The sequence below is a fragment of the Chrysemys picta genome, chromosome 20 (assembly GCF_011386835.1).
Source record: "Chrysemys picta bellii isolate R12L10 chromosome 20, ASM1138683v2, whole genome shotgun sequence".
Lineage (NCBI taxonomy): Eukaryota > Metazoa > Chordata > Testudines > Emydidae > Chrysemys > Chrysemys picta.
In genome coordinates this window covers 24409060-24428083 of record NC_088810.1, presented here as the reverse complement: position 1 = coordinate 24428083, position 19024 = coordinate 24409060, and the positions used below count along the sequence as shown (strand labels likewise).

Below are 19024 nucleotides of genomic sequence, written 5' to 3'. Positions count from 1 at the left end.
GTTTGGGCTGACTCCTGAGATGTACCGGGAAAGGTTCCGGAGTCAAGATAAAACCCCTGAGATCTCCTATTTGCAACTAGCCGTCCGCATGGAAAGATACGCCAGCAAGTGGGCTGGTGGGGCCCAGACGAAGGAGGACCTGATTAAACTGCTGGTACTGGAGCAACTGTATGGGCGGTGCCCATCCGACCTGAGGCTGTGGTTGGTGGACAGAAAGCCAGAGAACCCGCGACACGCCGGGCAGCTGGCTGATGAGTTTGTAAAGAGCCGGACAGGGGGTGGCAGGGAGGAGCCCCAAAGGAACAGGCCCGCCGCGATGCAGAGAGAGAGTCACCCTGGGACCTCCCAAAGGGGGAATATGGGGAATCCCCTCCCACGGGGAAGGCCCAGCATCAGGGACAACCGACCGGCTCGAGGGGACCCACGGGACCTGAGCTGCTATTACTGCGGCCGAAGAGGCCACGTTCGGGCCCAGTGCCCCAAGCTCAAGGACAGACTGAGCAGACCGAACCCGCACCGGGTTAACTTGGTAGAGGCCCAGACGGACGAGGGGCAGGCTTCCCACGCAAGAGGGGCTGGCAGCTTATCAACTGCTCAAGAGAGAGAAGGGCCCCCGGCCAGCTTCTCTGGAGGGCCAGATGCTCCGGATTCAAAGTTCTCCGTTTACAGGGTTGGCGCGGGGCTGTCCCTGCGGAGCGAGTGCCTTGTTCCCCTGGAGGTGGATGGGAAGAAAGTTTATGGATACTGGGACACGGGCGCAGAGGTGACACTGGCCCGGCCCGAGGTGGTGGCCCCAGATCGGGTGGTGCCCAACACCTTCCTGACCCTGACCGGGGTGGGCGGGACCCCATTTAAGGTTCCCGTAGCGAGGGTACACCTGAAATGGGGGGCCAAGGAGGGCCCCAAGGACGTGGGAGTGCACCACCATTTGCCCACTGAGGTGTTGATGGGGGGGGACCTAGAGGACTGGCCAAGCAGCCCCCAGACCGCCTTAGTCGTGACCCGTAGCCAGAGCCGGCGAGGGGCACTACGCCCTGACCTTGGGAAGGATGTCCCACCGGAGGCACCGAACCCTTCCCGGGTGGGGAGGGAACACCCAAGGACAGGCCGCGGGGTGGCTGGGGCTTCCGACCCAGCCGACGAGAGGGAGCAGGTCCCCATCCCTTCCTCAGCCGCCGAGTTCCAGGCCGAGTTGCAGAAGGACCCCTCCCTGCGGAAGCTAAGGGGCCTGGCTGACCTCAGTGTGGGACAGACCATGAGGAGAGGATGCAAGGAGAGGTTCCTGTGGGAGAAGGGGTTCCTGTACCGAGAGTGGGCTCCCCCGGGGGAAGTGGAGTCGTGGGGGATCAGGAGGCAGCTGGTGGTTCCCCAGAAGTTTCGCCACAAGCTACTGTACCTGGCCCATGACATCCCTCTCGCAGGGCACCAGGGGATCCGGCGCACCAGGCAGAGGCTGCTACAGAACTTTTACTGGCCCGGGGTCTTCACCAACGTCCGGCAGTACTGCCGATCCTGTGACCCCTGCCAGAGGGTGGGGAAGGCCCGGGACAAGGGGAAGGCAGCATTGAGACCTTTGCCCATCATAGAGGAGCCTTTCCAGAAGGTGGCCATGGACATAGTGGGACCTCTCAGCAAGACGACCCGGTCTGGGAAGAAATACATCCTGGTGGTGGTAGATTTCGCCACCCGCTACCCCGAGGCAGTGCCCTTATCGTCCATTGAAGCAGACACTGTGGCGGATGCGCTGCTGACCATTTTCAGCCGAGTGGGGTTCCCCAAGGAAGTCTTGACGGACCAAGGGTCCAACTTCATGTCGGCCCTACTCCGGTGCTTGTGGGAGAGATGTGGGGTCCGGCACAACTGGGCCTCAGCATATCACCCCCAATCCAACGGGCTGGTGGAGAGGTTCAATGGGACGCTAAAAATGATGCTGAAAACATTTATGAATCAGCACCCGCAGGACTGGGACAAGTACTTACCTCACCTGCTGTTTGCGTACAGGGAGGTACCCCAGGAGTCTACCGGGTTTTCGCCTTTCGAACTGCTATATGGAAGGCGGGTAAGGGGGCCCCTGGACCTGATGAGAGACGAATGGGAGGGGAAGGCCACTCCTGACGGAGAGTCGGTGGTGGAGTATGTCCTGACCTTCCGGGAACGACTTGCCGAGTTCATGGGCCTGGCCAGGGAGAATCTGGCCAGAGCCCAGAGGAAGCAGAAGGTCTGGTATGACCGCACAGCACGGGCCCGCGCCTTCGCCACTGGGGATCAGGTGATGGTCCTCATACCCGTGAGGAAAAACAAACTCCAGGCCGCCTGGGAAGGGCCCTTCAAGGTTGTCAAGCAACTAAACGAGGTAAACTATGTGGTGGAGCTGTCGAACCGGGCACACCACCACCGGGTGTACCATGTGAATATGATGAAGCCATATTATGACAGGGGGAATATGGTATTGGCCGTGTGTGGACAGTGGGAGGGGCAGGGAGATGACCCTTTAGTAGATCTATTCCCTGGGACAAGAGTTGGCTTCCCCCTGGAAGCAATTCCCCTCTCTGATCGGCTAACCCCTGCCCAGCGAGCTGAGATCGGAGGGGTGCTGCATCTGTACCAGCAGCTGTTTTCCAACCAGCCTGGACGCACTAATCTGACTGTCCACCGGGTGCAGACAGGATCGCACCCGCCTATAAAATGCTCCCCCTTCCGAGCCACAGGGAAAACTGCTCAGGACCTGGAAAGAGAGGTCAATGACATGCTGGCTTTGGGGGTGATCCAGCCGTCTTCCAGCCCTTGGGCCTCGCCGGTGGTGCTGGTCCCCAAAAAGGACGGGTCGATCCGGTTCTGTGTGGACTATCGGAAGCTCAACGCCATCACTGTAGCCGATGCCTACCCCATGCCCAGGCCGGACGAGCTCCTAGACAAGCTGGGAGGTGCTCGGTACCTTACCACCATGGATCTTACAAAGGGCTACTGGCAAGTGCCGCTGGATGCAGATGCCAGGCTGAAATCGGCCTTTGTCACCCCTCTGGGGCTCTATGAGTTCCTGACCCTGCCCTTCGGCCTCAAGGGAGCGCCGGCCACCTTCCAGCGCCTGGTGGATCAGCTACTGAGGGGGATGGAGAGTTTTGCCGTGGCGTATATCGATGACATCTGTGTCTTTAGCCAGACCTGGGAGGACCACATATCCCAGGTTAGACAAGTGCTGGACCGACTCCAGAAGGCTGGGCTGACCGTAAAACCGGAGAAGTGCAAGGTGGGGATGGCTGAGGTATCCTACCTAGGCCACCGGGTGGGAAGCGGCTGCCTAAAGCCGGAACCAGCCAAAGTGGAGGTGATCAGAGACTGGCCCGCTCCTCAAACCAAAAAGCAGGTCCAAGCCTTTATTGGGATGGCAGGATACTATCGGAGGTTCGTGCCCCACTTTAGCGCCATAGCCGCCCCCATCACTGAGCTGTGCAAGAAGGGGAAGCCAGACAAAGTGGTCTGGACCGAGGAGTGCCAGGAGGCTCTCCGGGCGCTGAAGGAGGCTCTGGTCAGTGGCCCAGTTCTGGCAAACCCAGACTTTGACAAGCCCTTTATGGTGTTCACCGACGCCTCAGACACAGGACTGGGGGCGGTGTTAATGCAGGAGGATGAAAAGGGGGAGAGACACCCCATCGTGTACCTGAGCAAGAAGTTACTACCCCGGGAGCAGAACTACGCGGCCATCGAGAAGGAATGCCTGGCCATGGTGTGGGCCCTCAAGAAACTAGAGCCATATCTCTTTGGGCGTCACTTCACCGTGCACACCGACCACTCTCCCCTGACCTGGCTGCACCAGATGAAAGGAGCCAACGCCAAGCTCCTGAGATGGAGCCTGCTCCTGCAGGATTATGACATGGACGTGGTCCATGTGAAGGGACGTGACAACCTGATAGCGGACGCATTGTCCCGGAGAGGGAGCCCTGAACTTCCCCAGGTCACTGGTCAGAGTGACCCCGCTCAGTTCAGTCTCGAAGGGGGGAGAGATGTGACGGAGCAGGGAGCAGGGCAGATTTGACCTGGGAATGTTGCAGGGGGGTTGGAGTGGGGATGTGGGACTTCCCTTGAAGGAAGCTACCTGAGCTGTAACCTGAGCCAGGAACGGGGGTGGGGAGAATTAACACCTTCTGCCCGGGAGACTGAACAAAGGAGAGGAGCAGCGGGAGGAGTTTGGAGTTTAGTTTTCGGTTGGGGCTGGGTGGTGCAACGCAGGGAACCCCAAGCTGGGGTCTAAGCTCCCTGAACCTCCCAGAGGGACCTAATTGAGGGGGTCTGGTCGTACCTACACGCTCTGCTTGAGACTGTGTTCCTGTCCTTAAATAAACCTTCTGCTTTACTGGTTGGCTGAGAGTCGCAGTGAATCTCGGGAAGAGGGGTGCAGGGCCCTAACTCCCCCACAATCCGCAACACCCCCCCGACAGCACCCCCCCACACAGCCCGGTACCCTCTCCCAGGCACCCCCACATACAGCCCGGTATCCCCTCCCTGGCACCCCCACCACAGCCCAGTACCCCCTCACACACAGCCCAGCACTGTCCTTCCCCAGCACCCCCCCACAGCCCAGTACCCCCTTCCTGGCACCCCCTCCCCAGCACACCCCCTCCACAGCCCGGTACCCCCTCACGCACAGCCCAGCACTGTCCTTCCCCAGCACCCCCACACAGCCTGGTACCTCCTCCCTAGCACTCCCTCCCCGGCACCACTCCCCAGCACCCCCACACACAGCCCGGTACCCCCTCCCCAGCACCCCGCCACAGCCCTGTACCCCCTCCCCGGCATCCCCACACACGGCACAGTACCCCATCACACACAGCCCAGCACCATCCTTCCCCAGCACCCCCACACAGCCGGACACCCTGTCCCCGGCACCCCCCCCGACACAGCCCGGCACCCCCCCCCCACATACACAGCCCAGCACCACCCTTCTGCGGCACCTCCACATACAGCCTGGTACCCCCTCCCTGGCACCCCCTCCCCAACACCTACACATACACACACACACAGCCAGGTACCCCCTCCCCAACACCAGCCCCCCACACAGCCCAGAACCCCCCCAAACACAGACAGGTACCCCGTCCCCGGGTGCTCACACACACAGAGCCCGGTATCCCCTCCCCAACACCACTACATACATAGCCAGGTACCCCGTCCTCAGGCACCCCGCTCAAACACAGCCAGGTATCCCCTCCCCGCACACACACATAGCCCGGTACCCCCTCCCCGGGCACCCCCCTCAAACACAACCCGGTACCCTCTCCCCGGGCACCCCCCTACACACTCAGGTACCCCCTCCCCGGGCACCCCCCTCAAACACAGCCAGGTACCCCCTCTCCACTGGACTCTTGTCCCTCCCCCCATCTCCACCACCCCACACTCCCTGGATTCCCCTCCATGCACCCTCTTTCCCTGAGCCCCCCAATCACAGGCCCCTTTCCTTGGGCTTCTATCCGTATCTCCCATGTGCCCACCTCCCCGGCCTTCCCAGGCTGCCCCACCGGGCCTGGGCTTCTGCCCCCCAAGTGACTGTCCCCTGCCCCAAGGAAGCGCCATGCAGGAGCCCGGCAGCAGCCCCCAGTCCCATGCCCCAGGCGCTGCCTACCTGACGTAGAGCGAGATGGGCACCACGGTGTTGAGGATGATGATGTAGGACCAGAAGGAGAGGAAGCCGGAGAAGAAGGCACTGTCCACCGCCACGTCCCAGGGCAGGTAGATCTGGAAGCAGGCTCCCACCTCGTGCTCCCAGATGGCATTGCCGATGGCCAGGATTACCCCCATGCAGACCAGGAACCCGAAGATCTGCCAGAGGGAGGGCAGGGGTCAGAGCCCAGAGAGAGACGGGCACTGCTCCCCCAGCCCGATCGGGGCCACGTCCCCCAGCCCGGGATCGGGGCTGGCTGGGACCATGTCCCCCAGCCTGGGATTGGGGCTGGCTGGGACCACGTCCCCCAGCCTGGGATTGGGGCCGGCTGCACCCCCCAGGGGCTGGGGCTTCTGCGGTTCTTTGAGCCATCCCAGGTTTAAAAGCTTCCAGGAACGTCATGTCCTGGCACCTCGGCACCACTAGAGGGTAGCCCCAGGGGGGAGCGATGGGGGGGGGCGCTCCGGGCGCCACACGCTGTAGCGGAGACGGGCGCTGCTGCTCCATGGGGTAACGGAGCCAGCACACGGCAGATCTTCCACCCGCCCGGGACGTCTCCTACCTGCCGGGCACGCCCGGGGCATCTCCCCGACCCACAGCCCCCGTCCCACCCACGCACCCAGAGCACCAGCGTGTTCATCAGCCGGTCGATGCTTGTCCTCTTGAACTTGGTCCGCCCGCTGTTCTGCATCAGCTTGGTGTCGGGACCTGGGGGGCGGGAAACACGTCACCAGGAGCCCCGTGGGGGCCCAGGGCCTCGCCCCCACCCCAGAGCCCCCCGGGACCCTCCCCTCCTGGCCCATGCGGAGGGACCCCGCTGAAGCTCTGCCTGACACCGGGTTGCCCGTAGGGCCGGGAACAGCCCCCTGCACGGGGAGGACTGATGAGACGGCCGAGACGGCCGTGGGGCGAGGGGACAGGCCCCTGCACGGGGAGGACTGATGAGACGGCCGAGACGGCCGTGGGGCGAGGGGACAGGCCCCTGCACGGGGAGGACTGATGAGACGGCCGAGACGGCCGTGGGGCGAGGGGACAGCCCCCTGCACGGGGAGGACTGATGAGACGGCCGAGACGGCCGTGGGGCGAGGGGACAGCCCCCTGCACGGGGAGGACTGATTAGACGGCAGAGCCGGCCGTGGGGCGAGGGGACAGGCCCCGGCACGGGGAGGACTGATGAGACGGCCGAGACGGCCGTGGGGCGAGGGGACAGCCCCCTGCACGGGGAGGACTGATGAGACGGCCGAGACGGCCGTGGGGCGAGGGGACAGGCCCCGGCACGGGGAGGACTGATGAGACGGCCGAGACGGCCGTGGGGCGAGGGGACAGGCCCCGGCACGGGGAGGACTGATTAGACGGCCGAGCCGGCCGTGGGGCGAGGGGACAGGCCCCTGCACGGGGAGGACTGATTAGACGGCCGAGCCGGCCGTGGGGCGAGGGGACAGGCCCCTGCACGGGGAGGACTGATGAGACGGCCGAGACGGCCGTGGGGCGAGGGGACAGGCCCCGGCACGGGGAGGACTGATGAGACGGCCGAGACGGCCGTGGGGCGAGGGGACAGGCCCCGGCATGGGGAGGACTGATGAGACGGCTGAGACGGCCGTGGGGCGAGGGGACAGCCCCCTGCACGGGGAGGACTGATGAGACGGCCGAGACGGCCGTGGGGCAAGGGGACAGGCCCCGGCACGGGGAGGACTGATGAGACAGCCGAGCCGGCCGTGGGGCGAGGGGACAGGCCCCGGCATGGGGAGGACTGATGAGACGGCTGAGACGGCCGTGGGGCGAGGGGACAGCCCCCTGCACGGGGAGGACTGATTAGATGGCAGAGCCGGCCGTGGGGCGAGGGGACAGGCCCCGGCACGGGGAGGCCTGATGAGACGGCCGAGACGGCCGTGGGGCGAGGGGACAGGCCCCTGCACGGGGAGGACTGATGAGACGGCCGAGACGGCCGTGGGGCAAGGGGACAGGCCCCGGCACGGGGAGGACTGATGAGACGGCCGAGCCGGCCGTGGGGCGAGGGGACAGGCCCCGGCACGGGGAGGACTGATGAGACGGCCGAGACGGCCGTGGGGACAGGCCCCGGCGTTACCCCCCCCCCCGCGCCCCCACCTGCGAAGACGACGAGGCCGAAGCACCACTCGGTGTTGCGAAGCATGCAGCCCCGCAGCAGCATGTTCTGGTTGCTGAGCTGGTATTTGCTCTCCTTCCAGTACAGGGTCCCGCCGAACTTGTCCAGTTTGTTGTTGGGGGGCTCGCAGATCACCTCACCTGGGGAGAGAGCCAGCAGCCTGGTACCCCTCAGCCCAGCTCCCGGCACAGCCCCGAGCCCCACAGACTTCGGGCAACCCGGGCGCGGGGGCTGGGAGCTTCATTCAGACATTCCCGGCCCCTCCCAGCAGGGAGCGGGGCAGGAGCAGTGCTGGGTCCGCGGATGAGCCACCTGCACCTACACTGAAGGAGATTCTCCCCCCCAGACCCTGGGGACAGATACGCCTGGCAGGAGACGGCAGGTCTATCACCCCGTCTGACCATCTCCTCGGTACTCGGCCCCAGGGGGTCGGCACTGGCCTGGCTCCTGCGAGGTGTGTGTGGGGGAAACAATTTCAGAGCGAAGTGCCGTGGGGAGGAAGCAGGGAGCTGCCCCAGCCAGGCTGAGAACACGGACACCCGCCAGCCAGCCTGTGTTTCCTGGCCGGAGACCTCCAGGGACCAGCCAACCCCGAGAGTGCCTGGCAGAGGGGCCGCCGGGCTCAGAGACTGTGGGAGCAGAACCGGCCCAAGGGGACACCGCCAGCAGGGGCTGGCTCATGACAAGTGGGTCCCAACTCTCTGGCCGGGACAAGCGCTGCAGGGACCAGGCAGTGGGGGAGAAATGCCGGGGGAGACAGGAAAGTTACCGGTTACTAAGGCCAGGCTATACGGACCCAAATCCTTAGGCTGGCTTGAGTTGGACTCTTTCCCTCGAGCTGTTAAACCAGCGTCAGGCTGGCTTTACTCCAAAGCTGCCAACGTGGCTCGTGCTAAGGAGAGTGTCGAACTGGGGGGGGGGGGGGGGGGGAAACCAGGGACCCGGGTGCCACTGGGGGTGCCGGAAGCTGGGGACGGGGCACTCGAGTACCAAAGTGGCTGTGTAAACCGCTGGGCTGCACTGGGAAAGGGGAGGGCTCCCGGAGCGCAGCGCCTGTGTAGCTGGGGAGCGTTTCCCCGGGTGGGCACAGACTGGGCTCCCTCCCGCTGTGAGCAGGGGGTAGGAATTCACCCCAACGCCTCAGGGAACCCCCCAAAGCACGTCAGGAGAATGCAGAGAGAGAGGCTGAGCGTGCAGGGCTCCCCGGCCCCCGCACTCACCATCAAACTGGGCCAGCTTGCTGATGTCCCCCAGCGCCGAGGTGACAGGAATGGCCTGGCGCACTTTCATGTTGGTCTCTCTGGAAGGAGGAGAGGCAGCGTGGGCCGGGGCCCGGACAGCTGGCCTGTTCCCTGCCCAGCCTGGGTCTGTCTCATGCATGTAGCGCGAGGGCTGGGGACAGGCCGTCTCCCGCTGCGACGCCCCCGTCCTGGCCAGCGGCCGTGCCAGTGCGGGAACGGCCTGCGATCGCGCCGGGCAGCAACTCACTGGACTTGGCGCTGCCAGCCCGAGCGTGCCAGTGGGGGGACGAACTGCTCTGGGGCAGAGCTGTGTCACAGAACTGGCCAGGGCAGCCTGGCTGGGTCCTCGCTCAACCCCCCGCGGGGATGGAGGGGCCGTAAAGACCGAGCAAGTGACGCTCACCCCCGGGACTCTCCTGAATTCAGCCGGGCCTGCGGGAGCTGACTTTGGGGAGAGACACACAGCGCTCACCCCAGGGGTGGAGCCCACAGCGCCCGGCTGCGTGGGACGGGGGCCAGGCCAGCTGAGAACTTAACCTTTATTCGGTGGGCGAGTCTCGGACTCCCCACACTGGGCTCCGGGCCCAAGAAACCCAACTGCTCTGAAACCGCTGCCGGGAGCCCTGCCAGCACCGGGGGATGCCTGGACCCAGCAGGGCCGCAGGCGTCTGGCCCAGTCGGACTCGCTGGGCAGAGCTGACGGGGCGAAGCAGGAGGGCTGCAGCCCAGAGGCTCCGTTTGGGAGGCGCTGAGGCCCCAAACTGCCCCTGGGTTGCAGATCCTGCTGGCTCTGAACGGCCTCGCCGACGGATGCAGCATCCATGCTGAGGGTGCCCCCCACACCCCTCGAGGCTGGGGTCCTGCCCCCTTTGCCCCGTGGCTGGCCGGGCGGAGGACAGGCGAGGTCACTCACCCGTCGAGCTCGGCCGTCTCGATGTAGCACAGCCCATGGGGTTCACTGCTGGAGAGGAGCAGGAGGTCAGCCTGTCGGGGGAGAGGAACGGCCGGCGCTGAGCTGCCATCGGGGTCCCTGCCACTGGGGGAGACGCAGGCCCCTCGCCCGTCCGAGACCCAGACAGGCCAGCCCGCGCCGGCTGCCCAGAGCGCCCCTTGCCAAGGCGGCAGGTGCTAGCGCATTCCCGGGGGAGGACGAGGGGAGAGACTCCTGCCCCCCACCTGGAAGGCAGCTCTGGGTTGGGGGCTCCCCACACAGGCCGCGGGGCCGGACTCACCGCCACAAAATGGTTGTTCTCCAGCTTGATGATGTCTCCGACACGCACGTTCATCCACTGCTCCTGCTGGAGGCTGTGGGGGCGTGAGGAGCAGAGTCAGGGGGGCCAGGGAGCAGGAGACCCCCCCGTTATCTCAGCTGTGCCCCAAGGCCTTTCCCCCCCTCACCCTTCTTCAGAGGAGGCCTGCTCCCTCCCAGCCCCTCTCCCTCTGTGCCGGATGCTGGGGGGCAGACAGCCCATCTTCAGCTGGGGAACCCGCTGCCCTGTGGCCCCCCAGGGGCTCCCCCAGGCCGGGGCCCCGGGACACTCACGTTCCGTTGATCAGCACCTGAGATTGGCGATTGTTCACCTGGTTGTCGCTCTTGTGGCGGAACTGGAGAGGGAGGGCAGAGACCTCGGTCAGGGGATCATGGGAGGGGCCCCATTCCCCCCACCTGCCCCCAACACGGGCTGCCGAGCCTGGGCCTTGCCAGGAGTGGGGGGGGGACAGTGGCTTGGCCTGGCAGTACCCGCCCCCTGCCCCCGGCAGCACCCCGCTCCATCCTGACCACACACTGGACCGCGGACCCAGCTCCACCCCCATGCCCAGGGGCAGCTGGAGGGAACGCTGCTCCCCCCCAGCGCCCCGCCCCCCACCCCGGGCACAGCGGGGGCACTCACGTAGTCATCAGTGGCATCTTTGACAGCTGTGATAGTTAAGACAAGAACCAAAGGCACGATGGTGGTGAACCAGGAGAGCGAGGAGATCTGGGGGATCAGCTGGAGAGAGGGGGGTGGGGTTAAACACAAAGGGCACCCCACCATCACCGCCCCGGGGACCCGTGCAGGGAGGGATGCTGCATGCAGAAGGCACTGGACCCCCCTAACCTAGGCAGGGATCCCCAGCAGGGTTCCACCCGGGGGCCCATCCCCTCTGATCCCGATGGGACCCCCCACGCCAGCCACTGTATGGTACCCCAGGGAGGGAGGGACCGTGTCCCCACACCACAGCCCCCCTCCCCCCCACCTGCAGGATGAGGAGAAAGAGGAAATAGGTGTTGGCCACTTCCTGGAACTGCTCGAAGAGGTTGACGGGCAGGAAGGTGATGATATTGTACTTGGAGGTCTGGATACAGTTACTCTGCAGAGAGATGGGGGTGAGATGGGCAGGATTAGGAGAGACACGGACCACAGGCCCCACCCTGAAGGGCCCAACCCCACCCATGGGGACCCCCCCACGAACCCCCCCCACAGCTCTCCTAGATTCCTCTCGTTCCAAGGCTCAGAGAGGAAGAAAACCACTGTCTGAGCTGGCAGCCCGGACTCCTGGGTTCTGGTCCCAGCTCTGACTCGCAGGCATGTCCCGGCCCTCTCTCGGCCTCGGTTTACCCCCCTGTACATGGGGGGGGGGGTATCGAGAGCCCCAGGAGGGAGGACGGAGCGAACAAGCAGAACCAGCGTCACTTGGGCCCCTCCACCTCCCCATGCCAGACACCCCCCAGACCAGGCCCCGAGCAGCAGCCCGGCTCCCGGGTCCAGCTGTCCTAAAATAGCACCAGGAAGAGCAAGAGGTTGGGCCCGGGGAGCAGCTAAAAATAACCTTTCCCTGCCCCCTCCCACAGCAAAAAAGGGGGGGGAGGCCAAGGTGAGCTGCTCCCATCCCCCCACCGCAGCGCTGGCGGAAGAAGCTGGTTAATTAGCCAGACATGTAAATGCATCGGGGACTCCCGTGGGGCCTCCAGAAGCCGGGGGGGGGGGAGGGGAGGGTTTGCAGAGCAGGACCCGGGCACCATCCTCTGCCCGGCTGTGGTGGCAGCCCCACCCCGCTGGGACGTCCAAGCGCCTTCAGCGCCGCGTTATTAATAGATAGCAGCAGCAGAATTTTCTCACGGACAAAAGCCCATTTTTAGCTCCTAACCCCCGACCCCTGGAGGAGTCAGACGAGGACGGTGACCCACAACCCAGAACCACGATCCCCCAGCACTGCACGCCCCACATCCCCCAGGCCCCTCTGCCAACAGGGCCACCACCCCCAGCCCCGCATTTCCCCGGCTGGGCCCCACGCCCCCAGCCCCACGCGAGGAACCCAAGCCAGAGCCTGCCTCTGCAGTGACCCTGCGCAGGAGGAGAGCAGAATTAGGGTTCGGGGACAGATGGGGAGAAACCTTTGGGGTGGGGCCCTCCGCCTGGCACTGGAGACAGAGAGTCTGTGGGTCACTAACCCCCACCCCATCAGCCATGCCCAGCTGCCCTGCCCCGCAGCCCCCTGCCCATACTAGCCGGGCCCTGCAAGGCGGGGGGCAGTCGCCACACCCCCCTGTGGGCTCCGTGGCACTCACCGCATACTGGAACTTTTCGTTGTACTCTCGGGCATTGGCCTTCACCCGCCTTTCTTCCTCTGCAACAGAACCCGGGTCAGCCGGAGCCCGCCGGAGCCCTGGCACATGCCCCCCGCCCAGGGCCGGCTCCAGGCACCAGCTTAACAAGCAGGTGCTTGGGGCGGCCAAGAGAGAGGGACGGCACCAGCGGCAATTTGGGGGTGGCAGGTCCCTCACTCCCTCTAGGAGCGAAGGACCTGCCGCTGAACTCCGCCGCCAATCGCGGCTTTTTTTTTTTTTTTTTTTTGCTTGGGGAGGCAGAAATACGGGAGCTGTCCCTGCCCCCACCAGGGCCACTACACCAGCCCATGGCCAACGCTCTGGGTACAGGATAACCTTGATGGGACATGGGCCCACTCTCCGCCCCAGCTCTGCCGGTGCCCCTCACTCCCAACCTGCAGCCCCCAAGCTCTGCCGGGCCCTCCAATCCTGACCCACAACCCCCCAGCTCCGCCGGGCCCCCCAATCCCAACCCATAGCCCCCCAGCTCTGCCAGGCTCCCCAATCCTGACCCGCAGCTCCCCAGCTCTGCCAGGCCCCCCAGTCCTGACCCGCAGCCCCCCAGCTCTCACCCCGGAGATTAAGGGAGTGAGAACTCTACGCCCCAAGGGATGTATAAGCACTCCCTGCTCTCCAACCCCCACCCCCGGGCACACAGGAACCCGAACCCAAGCTGCAGGCCCAGGGCAAGGGGGGAGAAGAGAAGCAATGTCTGCAGTGTACGTCCGACCCCCTGGAACCCCCTTGGCACCGAAACCCTTCATTGCCCCCAGACGATAGCCCCCCGCCCCAACGACTTTAGCCTCATTTAAATATTTAAAGGAACTCTGCTCCAGCAGTGGGTGGGACTCGCAGAAGGAAAATGTGATGCTCCCCATTACACAGACCCGCCCCCCGGGGCCAGAGGACCCCTTACCTGGGGGGTGTTTTTTTGCACACAGCTCCATGGCATCCACGTCCGGCTAGTCAGGCCCATGGGAGACCCTGCACCGAGGGGAAGGGGGAGAGAAACACGTCAGGAGAGCCAGAGACCCCCCTTCCCACCCTGCGGCTCCAGGACCCACCGCCCAGAAAGTGCCGGCAGCTTCTGTGGCTCCCCCCCCGGCCCGGGGGGCTGAGGGAGGGGAGGGAATTGGGGGTGATTGTGATCAAGTCAAACTGACCAGAGACAGCACAACCCGAACCCCTCAGTTCCAACCCGCGATGCCCCCTCTGCCCCAAGGCCGCCCAGAGGGGGGCAAGTGGGGCAATTTGCCCCAGGCCCCGCAGGGGCCCCCACGAGACTATAGTATTCTATAGTATTGCAACTTTTTTTTATGGAAGGGGCCCCCGAAATTGCTTTGCCCCAGGCCCCCTGAATCCTCTGAGCGGCCCTGCTCTGCGCCCCCCCTGCACACAGACCTCTGTCCATGCTCCTCGGTCCCAACCTGCAGCCACCTGCTACCCCAGCCCTGGCCCCCGTCGCTCAGCAGTTGCTCTAGACCAGGGGTCGGCCACCTTTCAGAAGTGGGGTGTCGAGTCTTCATTTATTCACTCTGATTTAAGGTTTCACGTGCCAGTCATACATGTTAACGTTTTTAGAAGGTCTCTTTCTACAACTCTATAATATAGAACTAAACTATTGTTGTATGTAAAGTAAATAAGGTTTTTAAAATGTTTAAGAAGATTCGTTTAAAATTAAATTAAAATGCAGAGCCCCCTGGACCGGTGGCCAGGACCCGGGCAATGTGAGTGCCACTGAAAATCAGCTCGCGTGCCACCTTGGGCACACATGCCATAGGTTGCCTACCCCTGCTCTAGAAAGTCCCTAGATGCACCCCAGTCTCTGTGCCTCCCCCGGGACTGGGCTGCAGGTGCCCCCTTCCCACACACCAGCAGATAGTGCCGGGGATCCCGCGCCCGACGGGGCCCCGTGGGGAGCGGAGGCAGCCCCGGCTGGGGGAGCCTCCCCGCCCAGCAGGGTGAGCGGACACAGCTCAGCTACGCAGCCCCAGGACACCGCCGGGATGTGGGCAGCCAGGAGCTCAGATGGCAGCCGCTTGCTTGTAGCCGGCCTGCTCCAGGCTGGGAGTGCGGGGGGCGCACAGCACAGGCCCCGTTCACACGCTGTCGACAGAGGCGCTTGGAACCACCGACCCTTGTGCCCAGGCCTGGCCCTCCCAACCTGCCCCAGACACACCCTGTGAGCCAGGTTACGAGCCGCACAGCTCTGCACATGGCCCCAGTGGAGACATGGAGCTCAGGGCCGGCCCCAAGGGTCTGAGACAGAACGATCAGACCAGGGGGTGATAGGGAACCACGCAGCCCCACGCATGGCAGCACCCAGGGGCTTGGCTGTTTCCTGTCCAGTGTCTGTGGGCAGCAGGGTCAGCGGCGTCTGGAGCTCCTGCCCGGGGACGGGCCTGGCCCACTCCGCAGGGAGATGTCTCCAAGCCGCCCAGAGAGCCGGACCCCCAGGCATTCAGCTCTCATGCTGCCCAGGGAAGGGAGGTTGCTGGAGGCTGTTCCCGGAGACCCTGGACTCAGCCCAGGGAACCTGGCGCAAGGCCCTGTCCTAGATCTCTTGCACTGTGTCCTAGGAGCCCTGGAGAGGCTGCAGGCAGTTAGACCAGAGCCCCACATGGCTATGTCAGAGCCACTGACAGCACAGAAAGCACAGCCCCATGCACCCCACTCCCCTGCTCTAGCATCGCCCCAACTTCCAGAGGGGAAACTGAGGCATGGAGGCTGGCTGGCCCAGTGGTTTGGGTGCTGGTCTGTGACTTGCAGGACCTAGGTTCAGTTCCCAGCTCTGAGACAGTCTCCCTGTGAAGTGGGGAGGGTCTCTCTCTCCCTGGGTGTCTGCAGCCCCTGGCACAAGGGGGTCCCAATATGCTGCTGCTGCCAGCGCATCCCCAGCTCGGCTCTGACTCCCCTCCAGGCCCCCGGGGCTCCCCCTCCCCGGATAACACTGCCACGGGCCTCCATCAGGGACACACCCAGCGCAGGATGGAGCCACGGAGATGTCACCGAGGCAAGAGCCTGAATGGTGGGGAAAGGCCGCACAGGCAGTGGCACGGCCGGGCAGAGAACCCAGGCATCCTGGCTGCTCATCACACCCCTGCGTGTGGTCACGAGGTGCAGGCCAGCGAGCCAGGCCCTGCCACGACCTGAGAATCGAGCAGCAGCGACAGGAAGTGGAGGGGGGATGGGTCGGAGGCGGTAGGTGCAGAGACCACAATGAATGGGAGGAGGAGGGAGCCTGAAGCACATGGAGCCCTGCGATGGGGGGTGAGCGGAGGGCCCCCGCTTCACCCCCCTCCCTGCCCCATGCCCACACCCCTGGGGACTCCACAGGTGGCAGCAGCTGGGCCTTGGGGGCAGAGACCGCCCCAGGAGGGGCTACCCAGAGCAGAGAGCCCAAGCCAAGGGTGCAGGGGCACCACAATCTAGTAGCCAGGCCTGGTCAGGAGCCAGGACTCCTGGGTTCTATTCCCAGCTCTGGGAGGGGAGCGCGGTCTAGTGGGGGGTGAACAGGTCTCCTCTCCGAGCCCCTCACCCCCTGCTAGAGGCCTGTAACCCCTAGCAGGGCCTCCCAGAGGGGGTGGCAAGTGGGGCAATTTGCCCCGGGCCCCACAGGGGCCCCCACGAGACTATAGTATGCTATAGTATTGCAACTTTTTTTTATGGAAGGGGCCCCCGAAATTGCTTTGCCCCAGGCCCCCTGAATCCTCTGGGCGGCCCTGACCCCTAGACTGTTAGGACCAGACAGCCCGGACGGCACACAGGGCCTCCGTCTCCCTCTGCCTGCACAGCGCCCAGCACCACAGGGCCGCGGCACCAGACCTCGCCTGCCTGGCTGCAGCTGCTCAGAGGAGACTGAGCTGGGACAGGGCCCCCAGCTCGCTTCCATTCCTGGCTTTGCCACCGGCTTCCCAAGGGCCCTTGGCCCCGTCACTGATGCCCTCTGGTGCCAACCGTAAAAGGGGAGAATAATCCTGCCTAGGCCCATTCAGATGGTGATGGCAGGGACTGCGTTTCCCTGGGTCTGCACAGTGCTGGCACAACGGGGCAGCCCCGATCCTCGATCGGGGCCCGAGCAGTACCTGGCACAACAGGGCATCCCCGGGTTCTCGATCGGGACCCAGGCAGCACCTGGCACAACAGGGCGGACCCGGGTTCTCGATCGGGGCCCGGGCAGCACCTGGCACAACAGGGCAGACCCGGGTTCTCGATTGGGGACCAGGCAGCACCTGGCACAACAGGGCGGACCCGGGTTCTCGATCGGGGCCCGGGCAGCACCTGGCACAACAGGGCGGACCCGGGCTCTCGGTCGGGGCCCCCAGGTGCTACTCTGACACGCAGAATAAAACTAAAAGAAACAGCCTCAGGGGACCTGGCTGATTTCTACACCCAGGGGCCAGTTGGGCTCCCCCAGCCCCTTTCGGGGGGGCGGATGAAGGCCTCCCCCCCAAAAACCCTCCTCCCAGGTTTAAATATGTCCCCAGCGCATTTGGAGCCAAACGCGGTGCGACCGCCCCCCCAGTTCCTCCAACACGCGGACAGATGCGGGGGGCGCGGGCCCCACGTGGGGGCTGCGGGGGGGGGGGCTGCACTCCAGCTGGGGCTTAGAGCTCGGGGGATCTGGGTCCCCCCCACCCCGGCCCCGGCCCGGCCCCAGGGAGCGGCCCAGGCGGGGATGCGGCGCGGCCCGGGGGGGCTCTCCCAGCCCGGGGGACACGAAAGCAGATTCTGCTCCAGCCGCAGCGAGAGCCAGAGCCGGGCCGCACAGGCCCCCCCGCGCCAAAAACCGGAGCGGGGCTGGGAAAACCCTTCGCCGCCGCGTCCCGCACTGCCCGGCGGAGAGACCGGGAGCCGGGATCCCGCATCCTCCCCCTGCTTCCCCCGCGGCATCCCCCCGCCCCGCAGCATCCCCTCCCCTCCCCCAACGCCCCCTCCCCCCCGTCCTCCCCCCGCCCCGCAGCATCCCCCTCCCCCAATACCCCCTCCCCTCCGTCCTCCCCCCGCCCCGCAGCATCCCCCTCCCCCAATACCCCCTCACCTCCCCCAACGCCCCCTCCCCCCCGTCCTCCCCCCGCCCCGCAGCATCCCCCAACGCCCCCTCCCTGCAGGAGCCCCCCCTTCCCGCATCACCTCCGAGGAGCCGCTGCCTGGCCCCCCCCCGGCGGCAGAGACCCCCCCGGGGGGGCAGCGCCTGCCTCTGTCCCAGCCCCCCCTCACCTCTGCGAGCAGCCCCCCCGCGCTCCGTCCTTGCAGCTGCGGGGTCCGCCGGGGCGTGGGGGGAGGCGGCCCCGGGTGCTGAGCGCTGCCCCCCTCGGCCGGCCCCGCCGCGGTCACAGCCCCATGGCGGCCCCCGCTGCAGCCGCAGCCCCAGCGCCTCGGTGCCAGCTCCGGGGGCCGGGGGCGGAAGTGATGAAAGAGGCAGAGCCCGGCCGGCTGCGGAGCTGCCATGGGGGGGGGGGCAGGTTGGGGGGCGGGTTAACCCCTGGCGCGCCGGGGGGAGGCGGGATCCGCCGGGACCCTCCTCGGCTCCGGCCTGTGACCCGACCGGGGTCTGCGCAGAGCCCCGGCTGCAGCCCTGGCCCCTGGGACCCCCGCCCGGCCCCCAGCCCGCTGCTAGCCCTGACCCGGTACCCGGCTCCCCGGCCCCTTCTCCGGCTAGCCCTGACCGGGTACCCGCCCCCCCCAACCCCTTCTCCCAGCCCTCCGCTAGCCCCTTCTCCCGCTAGCCCTGACCGGGTACCCGGCCCCTTCTCCCAACCCTCCGCTAACCCTGACCGGGTACCTGGCCCCCCCGGCCCCTTTTCCCAGCCCTCCGCTAGCCCCTTCTCCAGCTAGTCCTGACCGGGTACCCGGCCCCCCGGCCCCTTCTCCGGCTAGTCCTGACCGGGTACCCGGCCCCCCGGCCCCTTCTCCGGCTAGTCCTGACCCGGTACCCAGCCCCCCGGCCCCTTCTCATAGCCCTCCGCTAGCCCCTTCTCCGGCTAGCCCTGACCGGGTACCCGGCTCCCCGGCCCCTTCTCCCGCTAGCCCTGACCGGGTACCCAGCCCCACTAGCCCCTTCTCCCAGCCCTCCGCTAGCCCCTTCTCCGGCTAGCCCTGACCGGGTACCCAGCCCCCCCGGGCCCTTCTCCCAGCCCTCCGCTAGCCCCTTCTCCGGCTAGCCCTGACCGGGTACCCGGCCCCCCCAGCCCCTTCTCCCAGCCCTCCGCTAGCCCCTTCTCCGGCTAGTCCTGACCCGGTACCCGGCCCCCCGGCCCCTTCTCCCTGCCCTCCGCTAACCCTGACCCGGTACCCAGCCCCACTAGCCCCTTCTCCCAGCCCTCCGCTAGCCCCTTCTCCGGCTAACCCTGACCTGGTACCTGGCCCCACTAGCCCCTTTTCCCAGCCCTCCGCTAGCCCCTTCTCCGGCTAGC

At 65.8% G+C, this 19024-nt stretch overlaps 1 protein-coding gene across 3 annotated transcripts in view; it reads right to left on the bottom strand.

The window, feature by feature from the left end:
* ATP8B2 (ATPase phospholipid transporting 8B2) overlaps positions 1-18036 on the bottom strand; it is a 36394-nt gene extending 18358 nt beyond the window's left edge. Inside the window, exons 1-12 of one of the 3 annotated variants that reach the window (XM_065574362.1) lie at positions 17829-18034; positions 13525-13592; positions 12570-12628; positions 11258-11371; positions 10912-11010; positions 10563-10624; positions 10252-10324; positions 9933-10003; positions 8999-9078; positions 7760-7918; positions 6273-6361; positions 5615-5811 (exon numbers count right to left, since the gene is read on the bottom strand). In XM_065574362.1, the coding sequence (XP_065430434.1) occupies positions 5615-5811; positions 6273-6361; positions 7760-7918; positions 8999-9078; positions 9933-10003; positions 10252-10324; positions 10563-10624; positions 10912-11010; positions 11258-11371; positions 12570-12628; positions 13525-13555 (1034 nt within the window). In that variant the 5' untranslated portion in view covers positions 13556-13592; positions 17829-18034. Of the gene's footprint in view, positions 1-5610; positions 5812-6272; positions 6362-7759; positions 7919-8998; positions 9079-9932; positions 10004-10251; positions 10325-10562; positions 10625-10911; positions 11011-11257; positions 11372-12569; positions 12629-13524; positions 13593-17828 lie in introns of those variants that run through there. The other 2 variants (XM_065574364.1, XM_065574363.1) reach the window with 2 other exon arrangements.
* Between the last annotated feature and the right edge of the window lie 988 nt (positions 18037-19024).